This window comes from Cottoperca gobio, chromosome 18 (genome assembly GCF_900634415.1).
Source record: "Cottoperca gobio chromosome 18, fCotGob3.1, whole genome shotgun sequence".
Lineage (NCBI taxonomy): Eukaryota > Metazoa > Chordata > Actinopteri > Perciformes > Bovichtidae > Cottoperca > Cottoperca gobio.
Window position 1 is genome coordinate 7665274 of NC_041372.1, and position 22068 is coordinate 7687341.

Here is a 22068-nt window from a genome sequence, read left to right on the forward strand (position 1 = left end):
CACTTGAACACACCGCAATGACTACAGCCAACGGCCAACAAGCATGTAGTACTGTGCCTGGGTGAGTGGCAATAACTCTCCACACCAGCAGGTGGCGGTAGTCTGTATTCGTTATTCAAATGAGGCAACTGGAAGACCTCTGACTGTGTATAGACAAACAAATCCAAATCAAATGTATTTATAATATCAGCCCAATATCACAAATTACACATTTGTCTCAGTGGGCTTCACAGACTGTACAGCATACGACCCCCTCTGTCCTTCCCTCGCACCGCACAAGGAAAAACTCCTCAAATGAAACCCCACAATTAAAGGGGGAAAATGGAAATGAGGAGGGATCCCCTCTCCCAGGATGGAAAGACTTGCAATAGATGTCGGCAACAATTCATAATCCGGATGTAACCTTTAATGGTGGCAACCTGCCAGATGAGAGACACAGAAACTCTGGATGATGCCCCGGATGCAAAACAAGGCAGACAGACGCTCACCAACAGCCAGACAATAATCCACGGCCGATTTTGATTTGGTGTGTCACAGCCACTCAAGGGCCTCTTACTGCATTTCCTCAAGAACTTTAAAGCTTACTCTCAGACCACATGAATTACAATATGCCCAATGACGCCAAATATATACCACCTTTAAGCCTCATCTTGTGGCCTTTATCGGTGGAAGTTGTTTTGGAAATGGTTCAGTCATAATGATAACTTGGCAAACAAACCTGCTGATGAAGGTCCTGAGATGTGTCTGAAAGCTCTAGAAGAAAAACAATTTGTGAACCTTGAGTTATGAAGGTTTTCCTAAATTATTGTTTCTAATGCCCAATGTGCACACCGTGATTTTTCAATTCCACACGTTGGCCTCAGACCTGTTCCTTCTGCCCCGCCCACATCCACATGATTGACAGTTGTCCATCACAACCGGTCCCCTCCTCCCCTCCCATCTATCATATTAAAGCCACATTCACCCCTTTGTGGTCTCAGTTTCCTCCAACTGATCGCCAATTCCTTACACACAGGGATGGACTGCAATACTTATGGTAAGACAATTATTTTAATGTCACTCTTCAGTTAACATCAGGATTAGTTCAAATTGATTCTGACACTTTTCTTGTTTGTTCCAATCCAGTCATTCTGTGGTGAATATTGAACTTATTAAACGTTATGGCAAAAACTGACTTTAACCACCTTATTTAAGTATTTATAAGCAGTATATGAACTGTAAAAACGTCATAATTGGTTTATGACACACCATATATTGTAGTTGTAACATGTAAGGACATTTTTAAGTGTTTAATAATAGATTTGTCAACAATAGCTTCTCTTATGAAACATCTACTTCAGAATCCAAATCCTTTTTAAAATGTCTTCATAAATGCGTTTCAAAGTCATCATTGATTCTTGACTTTAAAAATGATTTTTAACCAAATATCCATTTACTAGATCCAGAGCTTTCAGCGGCATCTCATGGCCTTCATCGTCGGCTTTAATAGGCTCAGTTGTCCTGGATGGAGAAGAAGTATTTCTAAATGAATACATACTTTATAGTAAATAAATAAATAAATAAATAAATAAATATAATACACTAGAGAAACACCTTCTTCTTTAAAATGCCTGGGATTGCTGTGCTTTGATGCTGATTAGCATAATGAATGGACGACTTTATAATCATTTAAACTCATTGACCTTAATGTATTTACTGAGTTATGGATGCAATGAGAGTGAATGGGAGCTTTAAAGCACTTAATCTTTCGGCTTTATTGCATTAGGTACATGACTAATAGACTGTATATATCATCATAATGAGAGTATGTTCTGTATAGTTGATCGCAATTGTGAACATTTCGATACTTAAATTGAGTTTGTATTGTATAAAGATACTGAGTTATAAATACAACAGGAGTGAATGGGCCTCCAAACTGTAGGTTTTTAAGCTTTACATAATGCATAATAACTCATAAACTGTTCATGTCATCATTATGAGCTTATGATGATCAGTTGATCAATAATGTTTACTGAGTATTTTGAAATATCAATAAAGTTTGTACAACATGCAATGGCTGACATATAAATACAATGTATATCCATGAGATTTCTTATTAAACCTTAATAACTAAAACAAAGAAACTAACTAATAATGTTATCATTTATTTATGTCTAGTTTATGGAGAGAATATAAAATTAATGGCTGAATAAAATCCAGATAATGAAAAAATAAGAAATGTGGTGGGAGAGGTTAAGAAGCAACAGGCTTATGCAACGGACAAAGAATCTAACAATAAAATAAAAAGGGGAAAAACCTAAACTATCATAATAAAATACAACAAAGAGTAATACCAACAAGTAGCACACAAAATGAGCAGAAAAACTAACATACCAACAGCAATCCAGTAAAAATGTAAGTTAATGAGTTAATGAAAAACAATATGGGGAATATGAGGGAATTAGAAGAAGTTGCTAAAGGATGATGGCAGATATAAACACAAGAACATATACGAACACACTACTTAGGTCATATACTGAAATACTGTTCAGTTTCCTGAAAAGTGAAAGAGAGTTAGAGTTTGAGATATATTGTTTCGTTGTCCCAGAGCTGGATGCCCTGGAGGTCCCTCCTCTCACCCCGATCAGTAAGGAGGTCCTCAGCCAGGCGGTGAAGGCCAGTTTTGAAGGATTTTCCCAGGAGAGAATCATCCATCACTTCCCACAGGGTACAACAGCCTAAAGCACAGGCAGAATATGTAATTCATCAATACAGGAGTGAAAGCTTCCATTACAGGAGGGCAAGGTGTTATAGAGCATGAGATGTAGATTTATTAAAAATGTGCATATGTCCAGATCCTACCTTGTGGTCCGAGTGGGAGGTGAACTACTGGCTGGACTGGTGCCAGGCTGAGTTTGGTCTCTACCGCCTGGGGTCCGACCTGAGAGGCCTGCAGGGCAGTGAGCTGTGTGGCCTGGAAAGAGAGGCTTTCCTGTGCCTGATGTCCGACTGCACTGCAGGAGAGATCCTGTGGGAGCATCTGGAGACCATGAGGAGAGGTAAAGACATTTGTTTTATTAATCTTCAATCTTCAATCTTTCAAACTTTTCTTTGAAACGTGCATTGCAATTGTTTTGCTCCTTAAACCCACCTTTGATAAAGTTCTTTGTTTACAGAATAAATGTTCATATTCAAATTCAGCTTTTGTCAGAAGATTTCACTGTGGGCGTTTAAACAATGATCTCAGTTGGACAGCAGCAGAAGGACCTTTATCAAAGTTACACGAGATTCAATAAAGTTTTAGTTTTATTTTTTACCTTAAAATTTGAATACATTTTAAGTGTAACAGTTCATCTGGAACTTTATGTCTTTGTAATTTGGGGGCATATTTAAAAATGTTAAAACTTAAAACATTTAAGTACAACGATTAGTCAACTAATTGAAAAATAATTGCCAACTATTTTGATAATCGATTAATTGTTGAAGTAATATTTCATGCAAAAATAGAAAATAAATGCTGTTTTCAGCCTCTGTTTTATATCATGTTAAACATTTTTTTGGACTAAACGATTAATCGAGAAAATAATCTGTAGTTGCAGCCCTAATTTTAAGATTACATTTAATTTCTATTACCGTGAATTACCACAAACACGAATGTTTAGGCAAAGTAATTTATCCAGGCACTTACATATGTATGCATATTCTTTATCATTTCACAATGTGTGTAATAACACAATGTTCTTCTGGTATTTGATTTGATTCTCCAGAGAATGAATATGACTGCAGCTCTTCATTACCCAACTACACAATACCATCTTACTGCCAGCTTCAAATCAACAAAGGTAATTATATAATAATAGTTTCAACTTTTATCTACTGTAATTAACATCATTGTAACTATAATTGCATGTAATTACTACATTACTACATGTTATAATATTATTCTGAATAGTTTTACGATTTCCTTGTTTCCTCAGAAAGCTACTCAGACTATGTTCAGGAGCATTCAGACAAAAATAGTTATCATGTTCAGTATCATCCCGCTGAGAGAACGGACCTTCACACTCTGAATCCGGTGACTGTCCAGCATCAGGACTGCTATCTGATCAAAAGTGAAGATCCCAGCAGGAACACAACCGCTGCTGCTCTGCTGCAGGAAACAGGAGGGAATGGAGGTGCAAACACACTTTTACATTTAAACATTATATATGGTGCAATTTAGATGATATCAAATGAATACAGTGTTTCTTTGTTAGCTGAATGCAGCTGTAAACCTGTTACTGTTTTGACTCAGTCATGAGATTGTAGTTCTAAAACTGTTATTACCTGTGGTGCATATAGTTTTAAGATATTCCTCCCAGTTTGTGGAGGTTCAAAGCAAAAATTGCATTTCAGCAGCAGCCTTTATTGGAACTACTTCCTACCAAATAATTTCTGCCTTGGAAACTGTAAAAGGTGAAGTGTGCATGACTTCTCTGGAATCTCGTTGCAGATTTCAAGTGTTAATTGTAAAAAGATTCCTGTGTTTCTCCCGTTGTGGACTTGCAGAGACAGACTCAGAAGTGGAGATTGCTCACAGCGATGACTCTGACATTGTGGGCTCTCTATCGTGGACTGCTCCACTCCAGGATATAGAGCCAATGACGGAAGAGACCATGTCTGAAGACCTCTTCACTTTACCTTACCCACACAGCAGCTTCAAAGAATATGTAGGCAACAAAACTGATCTGGGCAGAGCCGTGATACCAGCAGCTATCCTTGCCGGTTACACTGGTGAGTTGTGGTTGAGGGAGATAAAGTGTTCGTATGGATTCATATCAGATGCAAATCTATGCGGCAGGCCTTCAATCTATTCTTCCCACTATGTTTCAATAGGAAGTGGTCCCATTCAGCTGTGGCAGTTTCTGCTGGAGCTTCTCACAGACTGCAGCTGTAAGTCATGTATAAGCTGGACAGGAGATGGGTGGGAGTTCAAGCTGACGGACCCTGATGAGGTACATAAAGCCTGGAGGTTTGAGCAGTATGGGTCTTAATAAACCGTAGGCCATTTTAGCCTAGCTTAACGATGAGACGAGAAGCAGATGGGGGGGGGGGGGGGGGAGACTGGTACACCAGCTCTATCAAATGTTTTAAAAAGAACAAACTTCAACAAATCCAAAGATATGATTCCTTATTATATCTAATTGATTTAACACTTTGAAATGTTATCTACTGTTTTGTTGCAGTAGTTAGTCATTTTTTAGTCAACAGCTGGAGACAAGAACTGCATCCCAGAACCTTGTGGTGAAGTCTTCAGATTTATGTTCCGCTTGATGACAAGAAAAACATGGAAGTTCATGGAAGTTCAGTTCTGGTGCCTTTGAGCCAGGCTAACCTCTCTCTGCTTTTAGACTTTGTTCAAAGCTTGGCTAAACTAACCTTTGGAGTTTTTCTTTAAATCTGTAGTAATATTCCAAAAACAGAAATTGTAGTATTTATAACAGCGGAATATATCCCTAACAATATTGTGATACTGATTCCAACCATATCACCCAGCCCCAATACTACTGATCAGAGAAGTGGAGTCAAGTCAGACTGGAGTCACACATTTGATGACTTTTGGGCTCGATTTGTCAAAAAAAAAGACAAGCAACTCAACTTTTACACTATTGACTTGTGACTTGTGTCTCGAATCAATTGATGATTTCCCTTCATTTCCTGAATCAACGTTTTCAGTATTTATTCCCAGCAAGTCGACATTTAATTCCGCAGATTCACTTACTTTGAACCAATCCGACAGAATCCAATCAAGTTGCAGAAGAGAACCATGAAGAACTAATGGAAAGAGGAATTCCTTACCGTGCAACAACAACGTGATTGTCTACAAAAAAACTAATTGCAGAATGCAAAAAGAAAATCCAAATCCAAATTATTTATGACTTGTTTAAGATTTGAAACTCAAACTCTAGGATTTAGGACATGTCAGTCTTGACTTTGGACTTGTGACTTGCAAAACAATGACTTGGTCTCACCTCTGTTACTAATAATAAGGATAACAGGTCTTTTATAGGGTTAGGGTTCATTTTTAGTTCAAATCAATTAATCAGTCTAATTCTTTGTGACTCCAGTGACTGCTACCATCCCTTATCGATGCTCATTCAATCTACATGCAATATTGTTTATCATCATTATATTGCTGTCAAAGTAATACCTTTATCTCCAGGTGGCCCTGCTGTGGGGTCAGAGGAAGAACAAACCCAAGATGAACTATGAGAAGCTAAGTCGCGGTCTAAGATACTACTACGACAAGAATATCATCCGCAAGACGGCAGGCAAACGCTACGTCTACCGCTTTGTTTGCAACCTGCAAGGCCTGCTGGGATATGAGCCTGGGGAGCTGCACGCCATGTTGGACATAAGCAACAAGAATCATTAATGAAGCAACAAGGAGGAAAGAGACACTTTTTTATATATGGGATACTTTAGTTTCTAACTTTTTTTATCAGTTTCCTTATTTATAAGAATGGCAGAGTGTGGCTCAGAGTGTGATACACAGTGTACATATATATGTGGGAGGATGCTGAGGTTGTATGCTAATATAGGTTCTTAACCGTAATGGGTGAAATGTAGCACTTTATCTTGACTGTTGTGTCAAACAATAAAACAGCAAAGTTACTTATGTCATTTTACGATCAATACACGTATGTATAGGTGCTCTTAAAAGAATGTAGAGATATGATATGTAGACAGAACATTTTAAAGCAATTTTAGGGTTAAATGTACCTTTCAGTTTGCCTCACTATAAGAACATGGATGAGGTTAAATGTCCATTCTACAGTCTCCAAATAATTCCTTCCTGTGAGAAACTAAGCAGACAGTAATATTCATCTAGACTGAGGTGGTGATCAGAGAGATCCAGCCTAAGAGAGTCCACCTCAGCAGGTGTTTTACCAGAGATCAGCTGGTGGTTGGACTAATGGAACCTAATTATGTATTCACTCTTGCTCAGCCAAATCCTACTGCCTTTCACAACATGTGTGAAGAACCACAGGCTGTGTGTGTGTGTGTGTGTGTGTGTGTGTGTGTGTGTGTGTGTGTGTGTGTGTGTGTGTGTGTGTGTGTGTGTGTGTGTGTGTGTGTGTGTGTGTGTGTGTGTATGTGTGTGTGTGCGTGTGTGTCTGGAAAAGTCAGCTCCTGCAGAGAAATCAAGTGGTCTAATTTAACATCTCCGACCACACAAGGCTTGTCTATTGATTTATTCCCCTTTAATCCCGAATACAGCAGGGGATTAATTTCTGCTCCCGTGGATTTAAGAAGGACTCCTTTCAACCCGACACTGCGAAGCTGGTTTACAATATATATACTTGTGTAAATGCACACATGTGCTGAAGAAATGTGTTTATTGAGGGTATGCCACGATAGGATTTAGTGTGATTTAAAACAGGGACTGGACTGGATTGCTTCCTGGAGAAGACCACTTGAAACAACATCTACATTAAGCGATTTTCTGTTTGTTTCAAAGCTGTTTGTGTTGTGATGTTTTGTTCAATTTAAAAACAGCTAAATCTCTTCTTCTTCTTCATCCTCTTTTCAGTTGGCAAACAGTAAAATGGCATCACAGCCATCTGGTTTAATTGTTTTTATTGGTTATATCATTTTTTTAATAGGTCTTTTTTTTAAATTGTTGAATAAAATACATTAACAAAGCCACTGTTCACACAGCAAAGCCCCCATTCACAGACACAAGCTGTTACTCTGCGGAGTGAAGACCCGTAACACCTCAGTCTCTTCCTGCTCCCACTGGTCACCTAAACTGTATTAATACCAAAAACTCAAATAAAAAAAAGATACGCCTATAGATTATAGATTACAGATTCTGCATCTCCAGCGCACTGATCATCTCTTCCAACATACAGTATGAGAAGAGGATTTGCAACAACATCTCTCTTAGTCTCTTCGGGTGGTTCTGTCCTGCGTGCACGCTAACTATTAGCATACAGTAAAACTGAGTTACATTGTAAGTACGGGCCTTCAGCCTCCATCAGATCAGCTATGATAAACGCCGTAGGGCTAAATCACAGGGTTCACTGGAAACTAAAGGAATAAGGTCAGGCCTTGTATATCATTATTTTCCACAATTCTATTTTGCTTCTCCTTTTGTTACTTCACAGCTCTCAAGGGGAAACGGCTTTAGTATAAATTGCAAGGTTAATGTAATATTCTCAACCCTAAAGACAGAGAAGTGAATAAACTCATTCCCAACACACTCAGACAAAGACACACACTCTCCCCCCATGTCGGCTATTCCATTAGCAGGCCTTGGGAGGGTAAGTGGTGGAAGTAATCCTCACACACTTGATGCTCTCGCTCTGTGTTTGTCTCCCGTTCACTGAAGGATAAAAATCAAATGAGCGTTCAGTTGAATCAGCATTCAGCCAGGCTAAAAATCTGGGGATGTAATTGATATGTTGACACCTGACCTTGTCATACAAGAAGGTATTCTTAATGTACTTACTCCAAGTGAAACATGTTTTCTCATACAGGGAAACATCATCCCACCAGGTTTCATCACTCCAGATCAGGGAGGACATTCACATCCAACAACAGAGATCATCCTTGAGCGGAGACAAAGGTTATGATCTCCACATGTGTATCACATGGTGACCAAAGTTACATACTCTTCACTCTCCCTTGACAACTCTTTTAACTGATGAAGACCATGAGATGTTGTTTAAATAGGGGTGTCACGATGTCACGGTATTGACAATAACCGCAATATTTAAGAAATAAAATATTGATATGATAATTATATTCAAATGCTAATATCTTGTACATAATCTCTTAAACCATTCTTTCCATTCTCGCTCCACACACAAGAGTGCAATTTATTTGCCCAAAAAGAGAAAAAAAGTACAAGAAGATTATCTGGATTGATGCATTATTAGTATAATTATTATTTTCTCTAGATCTCGCAATTATATCGTTATCGTGAATTGTTTTGGTCATGATAATCGTGTAGTGAAAATCTGATATTGGACAGCCCTAGAAAGTTAATTATACTTTATATATATACGCTTTTCACCTCAAAATAATACTTATCATTACTTCCCTTTAAAAAAAAAAATATCTGGATTACGGAGTGTGAAGAACAAAAGCCCACTGAAAGGTTTCAACTTTCATAACCCACTTTAGCTGGAATACATGTTTATTAATGGTCACAACAAGCAGGTCAAATGGATCTTTGAACACAGTGAACACAATTCATGCTATGCTGTATGTGTTATTGACATTGGAGAGAAACACATGTTTAAAATCACGCATGGCTGATGTGTGTTTGCAGTAAAGAAAAACACAGATTGACTGAAAAACTCACAGGGGGGGTCTGCCTGGTGTTTTCACACCTCATGGAGACCTTTGTACTTTGTGTGAGGCTTCACCAGACACACACACACACACACAAGGGAATAAACGTATCATACTCTACAGTGACCATGTGTATTGTAACTGTATTCATCTCATTTATATTCAATGCCCATCCTCTACATGTTGATCACTGTCACCTGTTAGAGGCTGTTAAATGGATCTTATATAAATCTGTACATACTGTATACATGAACCTGCTGTTGGTCTTTCATTGGACTAAAGCGCTGCTAGTCTGTCAAGAGGCCGCAGTTTATATTTATTAGTCATTTCAGCTTTACAAAATATAATTGAAAAAAAACAAGCTCTCATCCCGGTCCACTTAGTTAAATCAGTGTTATATCTTTATATCGTATACAGCCCAATAGGACACTCTCTGTCCTTAGACCCTCGATTCAGAAAAAACTCCCTAAAAACATTTGGGTTGGTTATGTTGCTTCTCATTCTGGATCTTACCTCATCTTGAAATATGAAATTATCAGTGTGAAGTGAAAAAGGCAATTTGCAACAATTCTGCCAGGTGACAGATATATACTTTAAAAAAAATCTATATTCACTAACTTCCTCTTTAGATCTCAAAATGACATGACTTACATGAAAAACAACAACAAAGACAACATACAGTATCCAAGTGTTTTAATTGCCACCAGAACATTTCAATGCATTTAAAATCAATATTTCTGATTTACAGAGAGTATGTATTATTTATACATATCAGAGAAGTATAAGGCCTGTTTTATAGTAGCACTTTCAAACTGTTGTGAGTGTAATATAAGGTGTGTGTGTGTGTGTGTGTGTGTGTGTGTGTGTGTGTGTGTGTGTGTGTGTGTGTGTGTGTGTGTGTTTCATTGTGATTTCTGTTTCTCCCACTGTTCTGGTGTGAGGGTTTTCTGTTCAAAAGCGTGGATCTCTTTCAGCTCCTCGGCTAGGCATGTGTTCACCAGCCTGTTAAAACACAACACACAGGTTTGGAGTGTAAACATGTGCAGTAGTCATAGGAACGCTTTACATCTGGGAGCAGTGTTGTTAGTGCATTTATGACAAATATTTATATACTCGCTAATTAAACTATGTTAAGAGTCTTTAAGGCTTTGTGGATGGAGCTGAATGGTTTGGATATACAACAAATAATAAACTGGCAGAAGAATAACTGCCAACTATTTTGATAATCAATTAATCTTTAAACTAATTTGTCATGCAAAACTGGCAGAAGATGCCGTTTTCAGCCACTCAAATATAAAGATTTCCTACTTTTTTCTGTTTTATATCATATTAACTGAATATCTTTGGATGATGGACCAATAAATATCATATAATAAATAATTTCACCTTGGACTTTGAGAAACTGGGATGGACATTTTTCACTACCAAACGATTAATCTAAGAATATTCGGCAGATTAATCGATAATGAAAGTAAACGTTAGTTGCAGCCTTAACAGTTTCATCTCATCAAATAAATAAATTTGAACTTAAGTTTCTTGTGATGAATTTAGAAAATGTATATTTTGAGTAAATTAAGAGATTTTGCCACAATGATAATGAAGATATGGAGAATTTCTGTTTGTTTGATGAAATTTATTTTAAAAAGGTGTAGTTCTGTGTGGTAAAAAAAGTTAAGGCCACAAGAACAGTATCCATTATTACAGAGTTTCTGATATGAGTTTGGTTTTTCCCAGACACATTTATATAGCATTCTATCAATAGACTCAGAGAGGCTTTAACATTTAAAGAAAGCACAGTAGTGCCTTGAGGTTTGGTTATTAAGGTTCTACCTCATGTCTTTTAGGAGCCACATATTAGCAAACCTTTTGTTTTATCATCGGTTTCAGTAATAAATATACCTAAATAAGTAACCTGGTATGATATGCCCAATAGGTTTGACTGATCAGAAGATCAATCAGAAGGGAGCATAGCATCATGAGAATTCTAGGTGGTTATGGATCAAATTTCACAACTGCTGAACCGTCAATGGGTTGGCTGAACTCACATACACAGTTAAGGCTTTTCTGTGATATTAGGATGTTATATAATACAGTATTTACTGCAATATGCTGTACAGGTGCTACAAGATCTCATGATATTTGTGTTTAAATGTGAGGATGTACTGTTAGTGTTTTGTTAAACTCAATTACACACTGTATCTACACAGATCTTGGGTGATTTCATGTAGCATAGTTGTTATATAATACCTTATCAAAATACAATACAGTACAGTACTTTTATACAATAAGCTATATTGATACAATTATGTGGTCATAGAGTAATACTTTTTACAATTTTATTTAAGGTCAGTGTAAGTCACTCTATTTGCAAATCAACATCTTTTATCCTGGTATTAATACTGTCTGCATGGCCTTTCCTTACTTGTAATTTATTATTAACTAAACTGATACCAAAGATCTGAGAAGAAACCACGCTGTAAACATGCATTATGTTACAGTTACTACAGTGAGTAATACCTGTGTCTTTGTAACAGTGGTTTGCCCTCGAACTGGGACGACACCACCAGGACTTTGTAGCTGGCAGCACATCTGTTGGGCGATGTATCCTCCACATCCTGTGGTAGACAAGATACAAGTTACAGCCAACACTTAGTTAGTCTTCTAAATCAGCTAGACCAGAGACTGTTAAAGCTCCACCTAGCTTTGTTAGCTGAACCAAAGTCCATTCAATTACTGCTGCTTTAAATTTGTTGGCCATCATTTTATGGTAACTGTTGTACAACTGCGTGGCATTCAAATCCCACAAATCTTCTTCTAACACGTCAATGTGGCTATACACCTGCACCATATTGTTATTATGCAATATTATAAACTTTTCAGTTATGTTCTACCATGTTTTTACTTCTGCAGATAAGCAAACAGCAATGTTCAAATGGAGTTTGGCGTGTTTCTCACTACAGCACACACGTACATTAAGCTAGGCGAACAATTGATACAAATAATAACCAGAAACCTACCACGTGTACTGCCGCAAGCTCCTTGATAAGTTTGTCCCGGATTTGATCAACTGTAATAGCCATATCTGCGTAAACAAAACATGAATTGTTACGTTAGTACACCCGTTGCAGTTGGGCTAAATTTGTAGATTTCTAATTGAGTCTAGTCAGAGTGATAGACATGCTGACACCGGAAGTGTTATGGTATTCCTTAAGTTTTACATTTCTAACGTTGTATCTCTTAAAAAACACTGTTGCATCACAATTGTGAACTTGAGTTTTAATTTAAAAGTGTATCATTATCAAATGTTATTTATTATATTATATTATATTATATTATATTATATTATACGGTGTTCTCGATCATTTCAGTCACCATGGGTGAAGGGGTGGGTGTCACTGACTGATGAAAATACGGCCAATCAGATGCGCTATGTACACATTATGGGCGGGACATATGTTTTAAAGTAGCGAATCCATGAGCGTATCATAATTTAGTGGTCTTTACAGAAAGACGAAGTAAATGTTAATAGTGATTCATATAAACGAAAAATATATATTTCAACCTGGCTTAGTTTAAGATGGAGCAGTATTCAGTAATTTTCAATTATTATGTGAGCGTTTTATTTGCCTCGCAGCTGGCCACACTGAGTCCTTTTGAAACATATTCTATCGGCAATTTAGTAGGCTACTAAGACAGACACTGTTTACATGCTAACGTCAGTGAGTTATGGGTAACTATCGTAACAATACGTGACAATTAATTAATTCGAGCTATAGTACAGGTTATGTATCCGCGAGTAATGGCAATATTAACACAACTTTATTGGGTAATATTGTACAATATTTTCCCCAGCCTTTTTGTTTATGTTTGTACTAGCTAAGATGTACAAAAGTCAGCTAACGTTATGCTTATAGCTAATTCATTGGATTCTCGATCTAACGTTAAATCAATCGTAATTAAGCAAACGGATCTGCTTATTGTTCCTCTACAATGGTTGTCGAGGTAGAGAACTTCTTTGGCGTGTACATGCTGTATTGCACCAATGCTAAATTCAAAGGCCGTATTTATATTGGCTTCACTGTGAACCCCGAGCGCAGGATCGGACAGCACAACGCTGGACGGCACAGAGGGGGAGCCAAGAGGACGAGTGGAAAAGGACCATGGTATGTGACCTAACGTTACTGTACTATACCACATAATGGACAATGTGTAATTTCATAATTAGTGATATTCTGCATATATTCATTGTTTTGTCCAGGGAGATGGTCCTCATTATACATGGATTTCCTTCTGATATTGCTGCCCTTCGGGTAAGTGAGAGCATAGTCTTTGAAGTGACTGGACAATATTTTGTACCAAAGTTAATAATATTATATGTGACTCTATTGCATCCTGAAATGTCTGTTCTTGTCATGCTGTAAAGGCCCCTAAAACAGCATTTAGACTTAAAGGGACACTTAGGAGCATAGGGACATTACCTCTGTCTCGACCAGAGAAAAAGCCCTGCTCTGGGTTTAGTATTTTCCGATGGCCTTGGAACTATCAGGTTAGAGTTTGAAGTTCTGAATGTGCTCTCTGGTCAAACACAGACAACGTGTGTACTGCTACTAGAATCATTATTAGATAATGTGTTTATATTAAAAACAAAGTTGTGTTGTCGGTTTCCCAACTAGTCTACAAAGAGTGAGATAAATAGAGAGAGAGGCATTGGCAGTAATGAGGACGGAGTGAATGTGAGACAACATTTTATTATCTGATTGTTTCATTATCTTCTAAAGCAGAAATAAATAACCATCAAACTCTCATTCACTCTAATTCAGCTCCAGGTAGTATAAAAAAGCTGAGTCTTAAGTAGCTACCTGATTTTTGCAGTACGCTTTAATCATAATACATAATAATACTAACTATCGTCATTGTATATGTCAGTTTGAGTGGGCGTGGCAGCACCCTCACTCCTCTAGGCGTCTCTCACATGTCTCTCGGCGCTCCAGGAAAGAGTCGAGCCTGCAGTTCCACTGGCGCGTTGTCTCCAACATGCTGCGGGTGGCGCCCTGGAACAGACTGCCGCTGACGGCACGCTGGCTCAAACAGGAGTACAGGATGGACTTTGAGCCCAGTCTGCAGCCTCCACTTCACATCCCCATTGCTTTTGGGAGTGTGAGAGCCAAGAAGAAGCTGCCACTGCGGACTGCAGGAGAGGAAGAGGAGGAGGAGGAGGAGGAGGAGGTGGTGGAGACATCCAGGTGTTTTCTCTGTAAAGGGCTGCTCAAGGTAGAGTCTCTTTAGATATCAAAGATGAATTTCTTCTGTTTAGTTAAAAGATTCAAGGATACTCTGCTTTTATTAAAGGAGTAGTTCAACATTCTGTGAAATAATCTGTTAATAAACAAACATAGACACATTAGATGAACACAGGATTTGGTTTTGATCTCTGTGCGGGTACGGTGGCACCAAACCTTGCAACTTTGCACCCTAGGGCGGCAGTAGATCAGTCCGTAGGGACTTGGCCTGGAGGGTTGCTGGTTCAAGTCCCCGAACAAACCAAGTATGTTGTGTGGACTGGTACTTTGAGAGGTACCAGTTCACCTCCTGGGCACTGCAGAGGTGTCCTTGAGCAAGCACCAGACACCAGACCCCCCACACTGCTCCCCCTGCAGCTATTATATTATCAGCTGATACTAGGATGGTTAAATGCAGAGTCTAAATTTCACTGTGTGTGCTGTGCTGTGTACATGTATCGGACCAAAAGAGGATTGAAATCTTCCATTTCTATTTTGTCACAGCAAGATAATAATCTTTATGTTGACATTCCCTGCCACTGATGTGGTCATTTGAGCTAACATTAGGCCTTGCCAAACAAAAGATCAATCACTGCCTACCAGACTTCCTGGTAGGAGGTAAAATAATGTCAGAATTAAGTTATGTTCTGTAGTCTGATACCAGATAACCTTTATTTCAGTACAATCAGTTAGTTAGTTACTTGTTGGGAGTTTAAGGTGAACTGACATCTTCGTCTTTTCTTTTCCTCAGGTATCAGAAAAGCTGAGCTGCTTCCACCCGTCCTGTGGAATGAACAGTCATGTGATCTGCCTCTCTAAACAGTTTCTGAAGTCAGAGCCGTCCCACCTTCTGCCAGTGGAGGGTAAATGTCCGGCCTGTCGTCGCTCTGTGCTTTGGGGGAGTCTCATACGCCATAAACACTGCTGCTTTGGAGATCTCCAGGAGATCACACCGTCCTCCTCCCAGGTTATAGAAACATATGTCTGTTTAATGTTCACTATATCGGTACTTTATACACACATAGTAAATTAAAATGGCTGTTTAGGAATTTAAACCAAAGGAAATTACATCCACAGTTACCTTCCGTACTAAAGACCTCAGCTTAATAAGCATATTACGAATTTATGTATTACACGTGAATGTAGTTTTTGCTTTACTTATTTGTCCTTCTGATCTCCCACAGAGCCACTGGGCAGATGAACTGCAGATATAAGGGAGTGGAGCCTACAGAAATGAACTTTAATGAACTGTGGTGCCACATGACACTGGCATGGAGAATCATGTAGATTATGTATAACCGATAAGCCTTTTCAAACTGAACAGGAATGTAGAGTGACTTCATAAGAGCTGTCCAGCAGAAATGTGCACAGGTCCAACACTTTCAGGATCCTGCCACTCTCCAATGTTCCATTTGTATTATTCTGATCACAAAGTATTATGCTTTTTTAATGTATTCAATATTTGTGGGATAAAACATGTTTGAATGCATTGTATAACAAATCTTTGTTTTGTGAAGTGAAACATAATTTTCTGTCAAAATATTACAGCAGTGATAGTTTAACACTGATTGAGGTTACATCATTACAGTAAGTACACAGGTTTATCAGCAGGAAGAGCACAGATGTAAGTTTCGGTTCCAGTTCCAGAGTGTGTATGTTGTCTTATTTTCATGTGTGACAGGATTACACAAATTAATCTAATATTTCCATAATTCCCGTAATTAGTGTGTTTTCCTGCTATGACAGGTCATCTTTTTATGCTCTGAAAAAGTCTTGAGCGACCGAATCAAGTTTTTCAGATAGTAGCAATTTTGATAATTTATCAGGTGATAACAGCAAACAAGATGGTAACAAGGTATCAAATACTGTATACATATGTTTTTGTTTCCTCATATCACTTTAAAGAATAACTGTAGGTATTTTGCCTGTTGGTCAGATAAAGAACAAGCACACACTGCCAGGGTACCTTAATCACTTTAAGGCAGACTATTCAATGTACTATTCTGCCCTGAAAACACTCAATATGTAATCCTAAAAATATCAAATAAACTTCAACTTCAGTACACGGTGATAGTCTCTTCTTTACGGTTCGGCGTGATGGCACCACACCAGCTAAAAACAGCTGTCTCCTTCGCAAAGAAAAAAGATCGACAACGGCCAAACCTAAAAATAGACTTTGATTACATTTAACATCAAAGAAGGAGTACATATAAAAACAGATATCCAATGAAAATGAAAAAATATGGTAATATGCAAAGCGTGAGAGCATTGTAATTCTCCTTAAAAAGAATACTGACGTTCTTTCTTCAAGCTGCATTTATTGATTTAATTTTCACCACTTGCAGTGAAACAAGCTGGAAGCACATAATTCATATATTCTCACCTTATAAAGTGGTTATGACAAATATGTTAGAAAAACATTTGGATATTTACACATCCATCAGGCACCAACATTAGCATTCAGTCGTGTTTGTGTCCACCTGATGAATGCAAGTTCCATATTCACTCTCCTTTTAGCTCTGCTTTGGTCTCCACCAACTCCTGGGAAAAGTATCTGTCTCTCTCGCCGCTAAACACTCCACTGTGTTCACCAGCTAGTCTCAAACTGCGTCTGTCTGCTGTTTGCTGCTGTGCAGGGAGCGTGCAGTGGCTGATAATGAGGTTGATAAGTATAGCAGCGCGGAGAACCAAAACAACGAGCTGAGGGGAACTGCAGACTCTTTGTGGGTTTGTCACTACAACCAACCCCTTTCACATAACACATAGTCATTTGATGCATTGTTAATACAAAAAGTGCAGCTTTAAATTTGTGTAGCATTTGTATGTAGCTGTAACATCTGTCTTCTGAGCTTGTCCACTTTGTCTCCTCACTGTTGGACAGGGGGCGCTTGTACAATGATCACAGGCTGAGAGGGAGACAAAACAAAACAAAACTTAAACCATGTTTGATTGACTGCTTCAATTACAAGTTACTGTAATATAACTCTGCTTAGGGTCCCAAACACTATCATGCCGGCTCTGCATCCTTATTCTTCTTGTGTGGTCGGAATATATTTATGCATTTGTCACGGTCCCATCTGTATCCCTACTGTTTTCCTGTCCATGTTTTCCCTATCTCTTTGTGTGTGTGTGTGTATGTGTGTGTTTGTGTGAGTGTGTGTGTATGTGGCATGGGCGCGGCCAAAGACTTCAGCAGCTGATCTCATTCAACCCATCAACTCCAATCTGCTCACCTGTCTACAATCAACTCATCCCAGCACAGTTTATCTACCCCGGTCTTCCAGCCACTCATCGCCAGATTGTTGTTTCTACTACCCCGGTAGCTCAGATCTCGGCCGCTCAGTAGAGACACTATCTGAGTTTATTTTGCATTTTATGTATAACTTGTTGTCTGGCTCTTTCCAGGATCACTGCATAACTTGTCGCTCAACTCCTGTTTGACCGTCTGTCTACCTGTCTGCCTACCTGCCTGCCTGCTGTACCATTATTCTCTCACCATCTGCCTACTGGAGAGTATTGCATAAATAAACTATTTAAACTTACTCCGTTTCCAGAGTCTAGTGTTCTGCGCATGGGTCTCCTCTGGACGTACCCATAACAGCATTAGTAGTAAACTCTGTCATCCATAGAGGACCTCTATGATAGAGCTACACGTGGTTGAAGTAATTGCAACAAAAAAAAGTTTTGACTTTACTTACTACTCTTGGAGCTGGCGAGCAGCAGTTGACCACCTTGCAGCAGTAGGCGGCCAGAGTGACGGAGATGGCCACCAGTACTACATGAATGACTATACACTCTGCACAAAAGTGTGAAAGGATGCTCTGTAATAGGGATCAGATTAGCAGAAATTATGCTTTAACAGAATTAAAAACATAAAGAATGAAAAGCGTGAACAAATATGATGTGCGGCATTACAAGGCTGCTCAAAACAGCAGCCTTGTATGCATGGACAGAAAAAAAGTACATTTTCAAGATTACACTTCAACTGAAATTTTAAGTGGCTCTATCGCTTACACTTTAACTAACACTTCATCTGCTTTCACAAGTCAATTAAATGTCAAATGGCATTTCAACTGCGCTCCATCTGTTGCTGTTCAAATGACTTCAATAGCTTTTATCTCGTGATCTTCAACTCGCACTTCGACTGCTTTTATCTCTTACTCTTCAACCCTGGACTCTTTAAATGAAGGTCCAACTGCATCTAGTGCTCATCGTCAACTGATATTCCATATATATAGGACATACAATTGTTAGAATAGTATAGTCAGAACTTAATGTCACGATCTGTTTCCTGTTTTATTTTGTCACTCTCCTCTCCTCTCCTTGCTGCCCACTTCACTTCCTGCCCTGATTGCGTTCACCTGTCCCATCAGTTCTGCAGCCACCTCACCTGTTGTCACTCCACTCATTAGTTCCTTCCTTTATATGGCACTCCAGCCCCTTTGTCTGTTGTCGGTTCGTCATTCATGTTACACCTTTGTTTCTGGATGGCCCCCTCGTGCCTTCCTGGTTTGTGTTTTTGTATTATCTAAGCTTGCTCCCTCAGTTTTGTTTTTTTGTACCTGTGTTTTGGTTTTAGCTTTGTTATCATCTGCATTTGGGTCCTCCTTACTGCACCGTAACAAATAATGACAAGAGTAAAATCACTGGTGCTTGCTATTTATGTGCCGCATTTTAAAAGATAACTTTGACTGTACAGAATGTATAAAGGTAACTACATTACACAACAGTTTCATTATTTATCTTATCCAACTCTGAAACATGAAATTATTATTCTTATAAAGAGCAAACCGTTATAGCTCACCTCAATGTAATGGCAGTCTATGCGAAAAGAGGTGGTGTTCTCATTATGGTCATAATGCCAGCACATATTGGGCGAACCATCCATTTTAGCCAGAGAGCAGATCATGCCGACGATGGAGGCACCACAGGCCACAATCTGCATCCCCAAACAGGCCCTCAGCTGAAAAACAGGAGATACAACTTTTCTTTAAAAGGACACCTGATTTGCTTTCTACTAAAATATAAGAAAGGGACTCGATATTTCAATCCTGAAATGAATATTGCAAAGGCAAATCATGTTTAATTTACCCGTTGTACTAGGTAAATTCACATCTATTTTAAATTGTCATCGCTGGATTTCAGTGCATATGCACATACATTTGCGTATTGGAAGTGACTACAAAATTACTACAAACTGTGAAATAAGACAACCCAGTGAGTTTTCTGTGGGCTGCCTAGGCCAGAAAACATGTGATTCATCAAGCTGTTCAGATTTGGTTCCTCTTCCTATGTCACATGATGCTTAAAGAGACAGGCGCCACTATGTAGCCATAATATTAAGACTGGTAGTTTGAACATTTTTGTATTTTTGACCATTAAAGCGTGTAAATATGTTCTAGTAGAAACCCAAAATAAAAGCATGCCCCCTTTAAGTCATTGCCACCCGTGTATTTAGCTTCTCTTCCGCTGATCTCTGAGCAACATGGCTGAAGTGGTCAGGGTCAGTGGACTTGTGTAATGACCAGTGACTCATCTTGTAGAGGAAGTGACTGAGAGCAGTTCTTTTTTTTTTTTGTGGCAGGGAGAGTATACTAGTGCAAACTAGTCTTAATTTCTCATGACAAGACAGTTTTGATTTGTTCTGGTAGTTTCTGAAGGCAGTAGGCCTGGATATATGTATTTGGTAGTTGTTATTATATATTGCTTATATAGAATTGGTGATCAATTTTGATTTGATCGATTGATTGATGTTTGTGTCTCCTCTCCAGCCAAGTAACTCACAGTTGGCAGATGGAGGTTCTGAGCTGCTACAGCCAAACTCCCAGCTATTATCACCTGTGAATAAAAACACAAATCACACAACCAAACCAACAAGTACCCCACTTGATGGTAGTACAATAGAGTGCTGCAGGAATGAGTCATAAAATCCAGAAATGTTTGGTTAAAAAGAATCATAGAAGTAGTGTTCATCTCTTTAAGCTAATTTATGGTACAACATTAGCGTTATCTACGTGCTTACCAGTAGACATGAAATGAAGAGAGGAATGTCGATGCTTATGTTACTCAGGTTTTTGGACAGAAACACACCCACACAGGTGATCTGAAACACACTCAGGCCAATCTGAGTGATCTGGATCAGCAGAGACAATATATTAAGATCACAAAACTCTGGTATGTATACTTGTAAAGACACAGAGACACACACTGTACCCCCAGAGCTTTGGGTTCAGCCTCCAGGTACTTCAGTTTCCTGTTGACGTCTTTCTGGAAGTGGATTGCGACCAGGGGGCTCTGAGATCCACTGATGCCTTCCTCCACAACTGCTGCTTCTTCTGAAACAGCCAAATCTACTCTTACTTTTATATCTAATATATTGACATTTAGCAGGAACAGTACTTTGGAAAAGAAGAAGCGCATGCATTGCAGATGCTTGTGCAACGAAATTCAGCGTCGGTACCTCAAGCAGAAAACATCTGGATTTCATCACTCTGCACAATCAACATAGATCTGCATGTCCTTCTGTACTTATTGTTAACTGAAAGCTGTCAAATAATGTATTAAAAAAAAGCGTGTTTTTACCTTCCATGTTGACAATATCCGCGATAAATTCCGTTTTTAAACGTGTTTTTGCAACGGTCCCAGGATGCAGATAGGAAGTTTCGCAACAACTGGCATCGTAACTCCTCTCAGACACCGTATCAGCTGTTTAAAACTGGGATCATGATTGGCTGAGAGGTGGCGAATTCACTTCCGTTCGATGTCTACCAAAATCTGTCAATCAAGCACAACTTGTTATTTTAGTAAGAGAAAATACAGCCGCCTCCTTTTATTTTTTATATTTTTGTTTTAGGATTTCTCTTTCTCAGCCAACTCTGAGTGTTCTTAAAAGTATTTCCAGACCTACATGGGCAGATTATGTTACAATAGGCTCCTGGGCACAGACATGCAAAAAAGGCTCCACCGCCTCTTCTACATATGAGCAAGACACACAGACTTAATAGTCATCTCTTTGTAGTTGTTTTGGTCATAAATGACCGACTTGAATATTTGCTAATTATGATAGCGATAGGTCACAAAGGCAACTGTGTATTTAGGGGATGAGTGCATTGCACTCTCCCAATACTTAAAAACTCTTAGCAGCATTGATTTGAGTTCTAGTAAAAGGGCCCAAACCCTCTGTCCAATATTGGGACATTGTATTTTCAGTACAAATTCTAAATCTTGCTTAGTAAAACATATGATAAATGAAAAAATGTGTGAGCTTCAGTTGTGAAAAAAGTAAATAAAAGAAGAAATGGTATTATCATAGTTGGGGAGTATTGAACTAAATGTAATTAAACTAGTAGTTCACCTACATTTTGCAGCAACTTGCATCGTGATTAGAGTAGTCACACTTCTTTTCTTTTTTTGTTTGTAATTTTTTGTGTAGTTAACTACTGAAACTAAGCTATGCTTTCAAAGTAGC

The 22068-nt window shown here is 38.6% G+C and overlaps 4 protein-coding genes across 6 annotated transcripts; 2 read left to right on the forward strand and 2 right to left on the reverse strand.

Annotated features, from left to right (window-relative positions):
- The first annotated feature begins 17 nt into the window (after positions 1–17).
- Positions 18–6402, forward strand: LOC115023987 (protein c-ets-1-B-like). The gene is made up of 9 exons (XM_029455357.1): positions 18–61; positions 981–1036; positions 2588–2707; positions 2835–3038; positions 3747–3821; positions 3957–4154; positions 4528–4752; positions 4855–4973; positions 6182–6402. The coding sequence occupies exons 1-9, from the start codon at positions 18–20 to the stop codon at positions 6392–6394; spliced, it is 1254 nt and encodes a 417-aa protein (XP_029311217.1). The 3' UTR covers positions 6395–6402.
- A 3595-nt stretch (positions 6403–9997) lies between these two features.
- LOC115023610 (bolA-like protein 2) lies at positions 9998–12711 on the reverse strand. Its single transcript, XM_029454768.1, has 4 exons — positions 12694–12711; positions 12339–12403; positions 11839–11936; positions 9998–10323 (listed from the first exon to the last, which is right to left on the reverse strand). Exons 2-4 carry the CDS (start codon positions 12399–12401, stop codon positions 10224–10226), a joined length of 261 nt encoding a protein of 86 aa, XP_029310628.1. The 5' UTR covers positions 12402–12403; positions 12694–12711; the 3' UTR covers positions 9998–10223.
- A 138-nt stretch (positions 12712–12849) lies between these two features.
- On the forward strand, positions 12850–16663 carry slx1b (SLX1 homolog B, structure-specific endonuclease subunit). Of its 2 annotated transcripts, XM_029454765.1 has the most exons (5): positions 12850–13484; positions 13580–13631; positions 14248–14592; positions 15352–15567; positions 15785–16663. In XM_029454765.1, the coding sequence occupies exons 1-5, from the start codon at positions 13312–13314 to the stop codon at positions 15812–15814; spliced, it is 816 nt and encodes a 271-aa protein (XP_029310625.1). In that variant the 5' UTR covers positions 12850–13311; the 3' UTR covers positions 15815–16663. The 2 variants fall into 2 exon arrangements, with proteins under 2 accessions (XP_029310625.1, XP_029310624.1); XM_029454764.1 differs by having other exon boundaries at positions 15352–16663.
- A 235-nt stretch (positions 16664–16898) lies between these two features.
- LOC115023609 (uncharacterized) lies at positions 16899–21287 on the reverse strand. 2 transcript variants are annotated; one of them, XM_029454766.1, is made up of 7 exons: positions 21183–21287; positions 20814–20935; positions 20623–20733; positions 20385–20438; positions 19405–19563; positions 18299–18421; positions 16899–17506 (listed from the first exon to the last, which is right to left on the reverse strand). In XM_029454766.1, exons 1-7 carry the CDS (start codon positions 21187–21189, stop codon positions 17468–17470), a joined length of 615 nt encoding a protein of 204 aa, XP_029310626.1. In that variant the 5' UTR covers positions 21190–21287; the 3' UTR covers positions 16899–17467. The 2 variants fall into 2 exon arrangements, with proteins under 2 accessions (XP_029310626.1, XP_029310627.1); XM_029454767.1 differs by having other exon boundaries at positions 20814–20932; positions 21183–21261.
- Between the last annotated feature and the right edge of the window lie 781 nt (positions 21288–22068).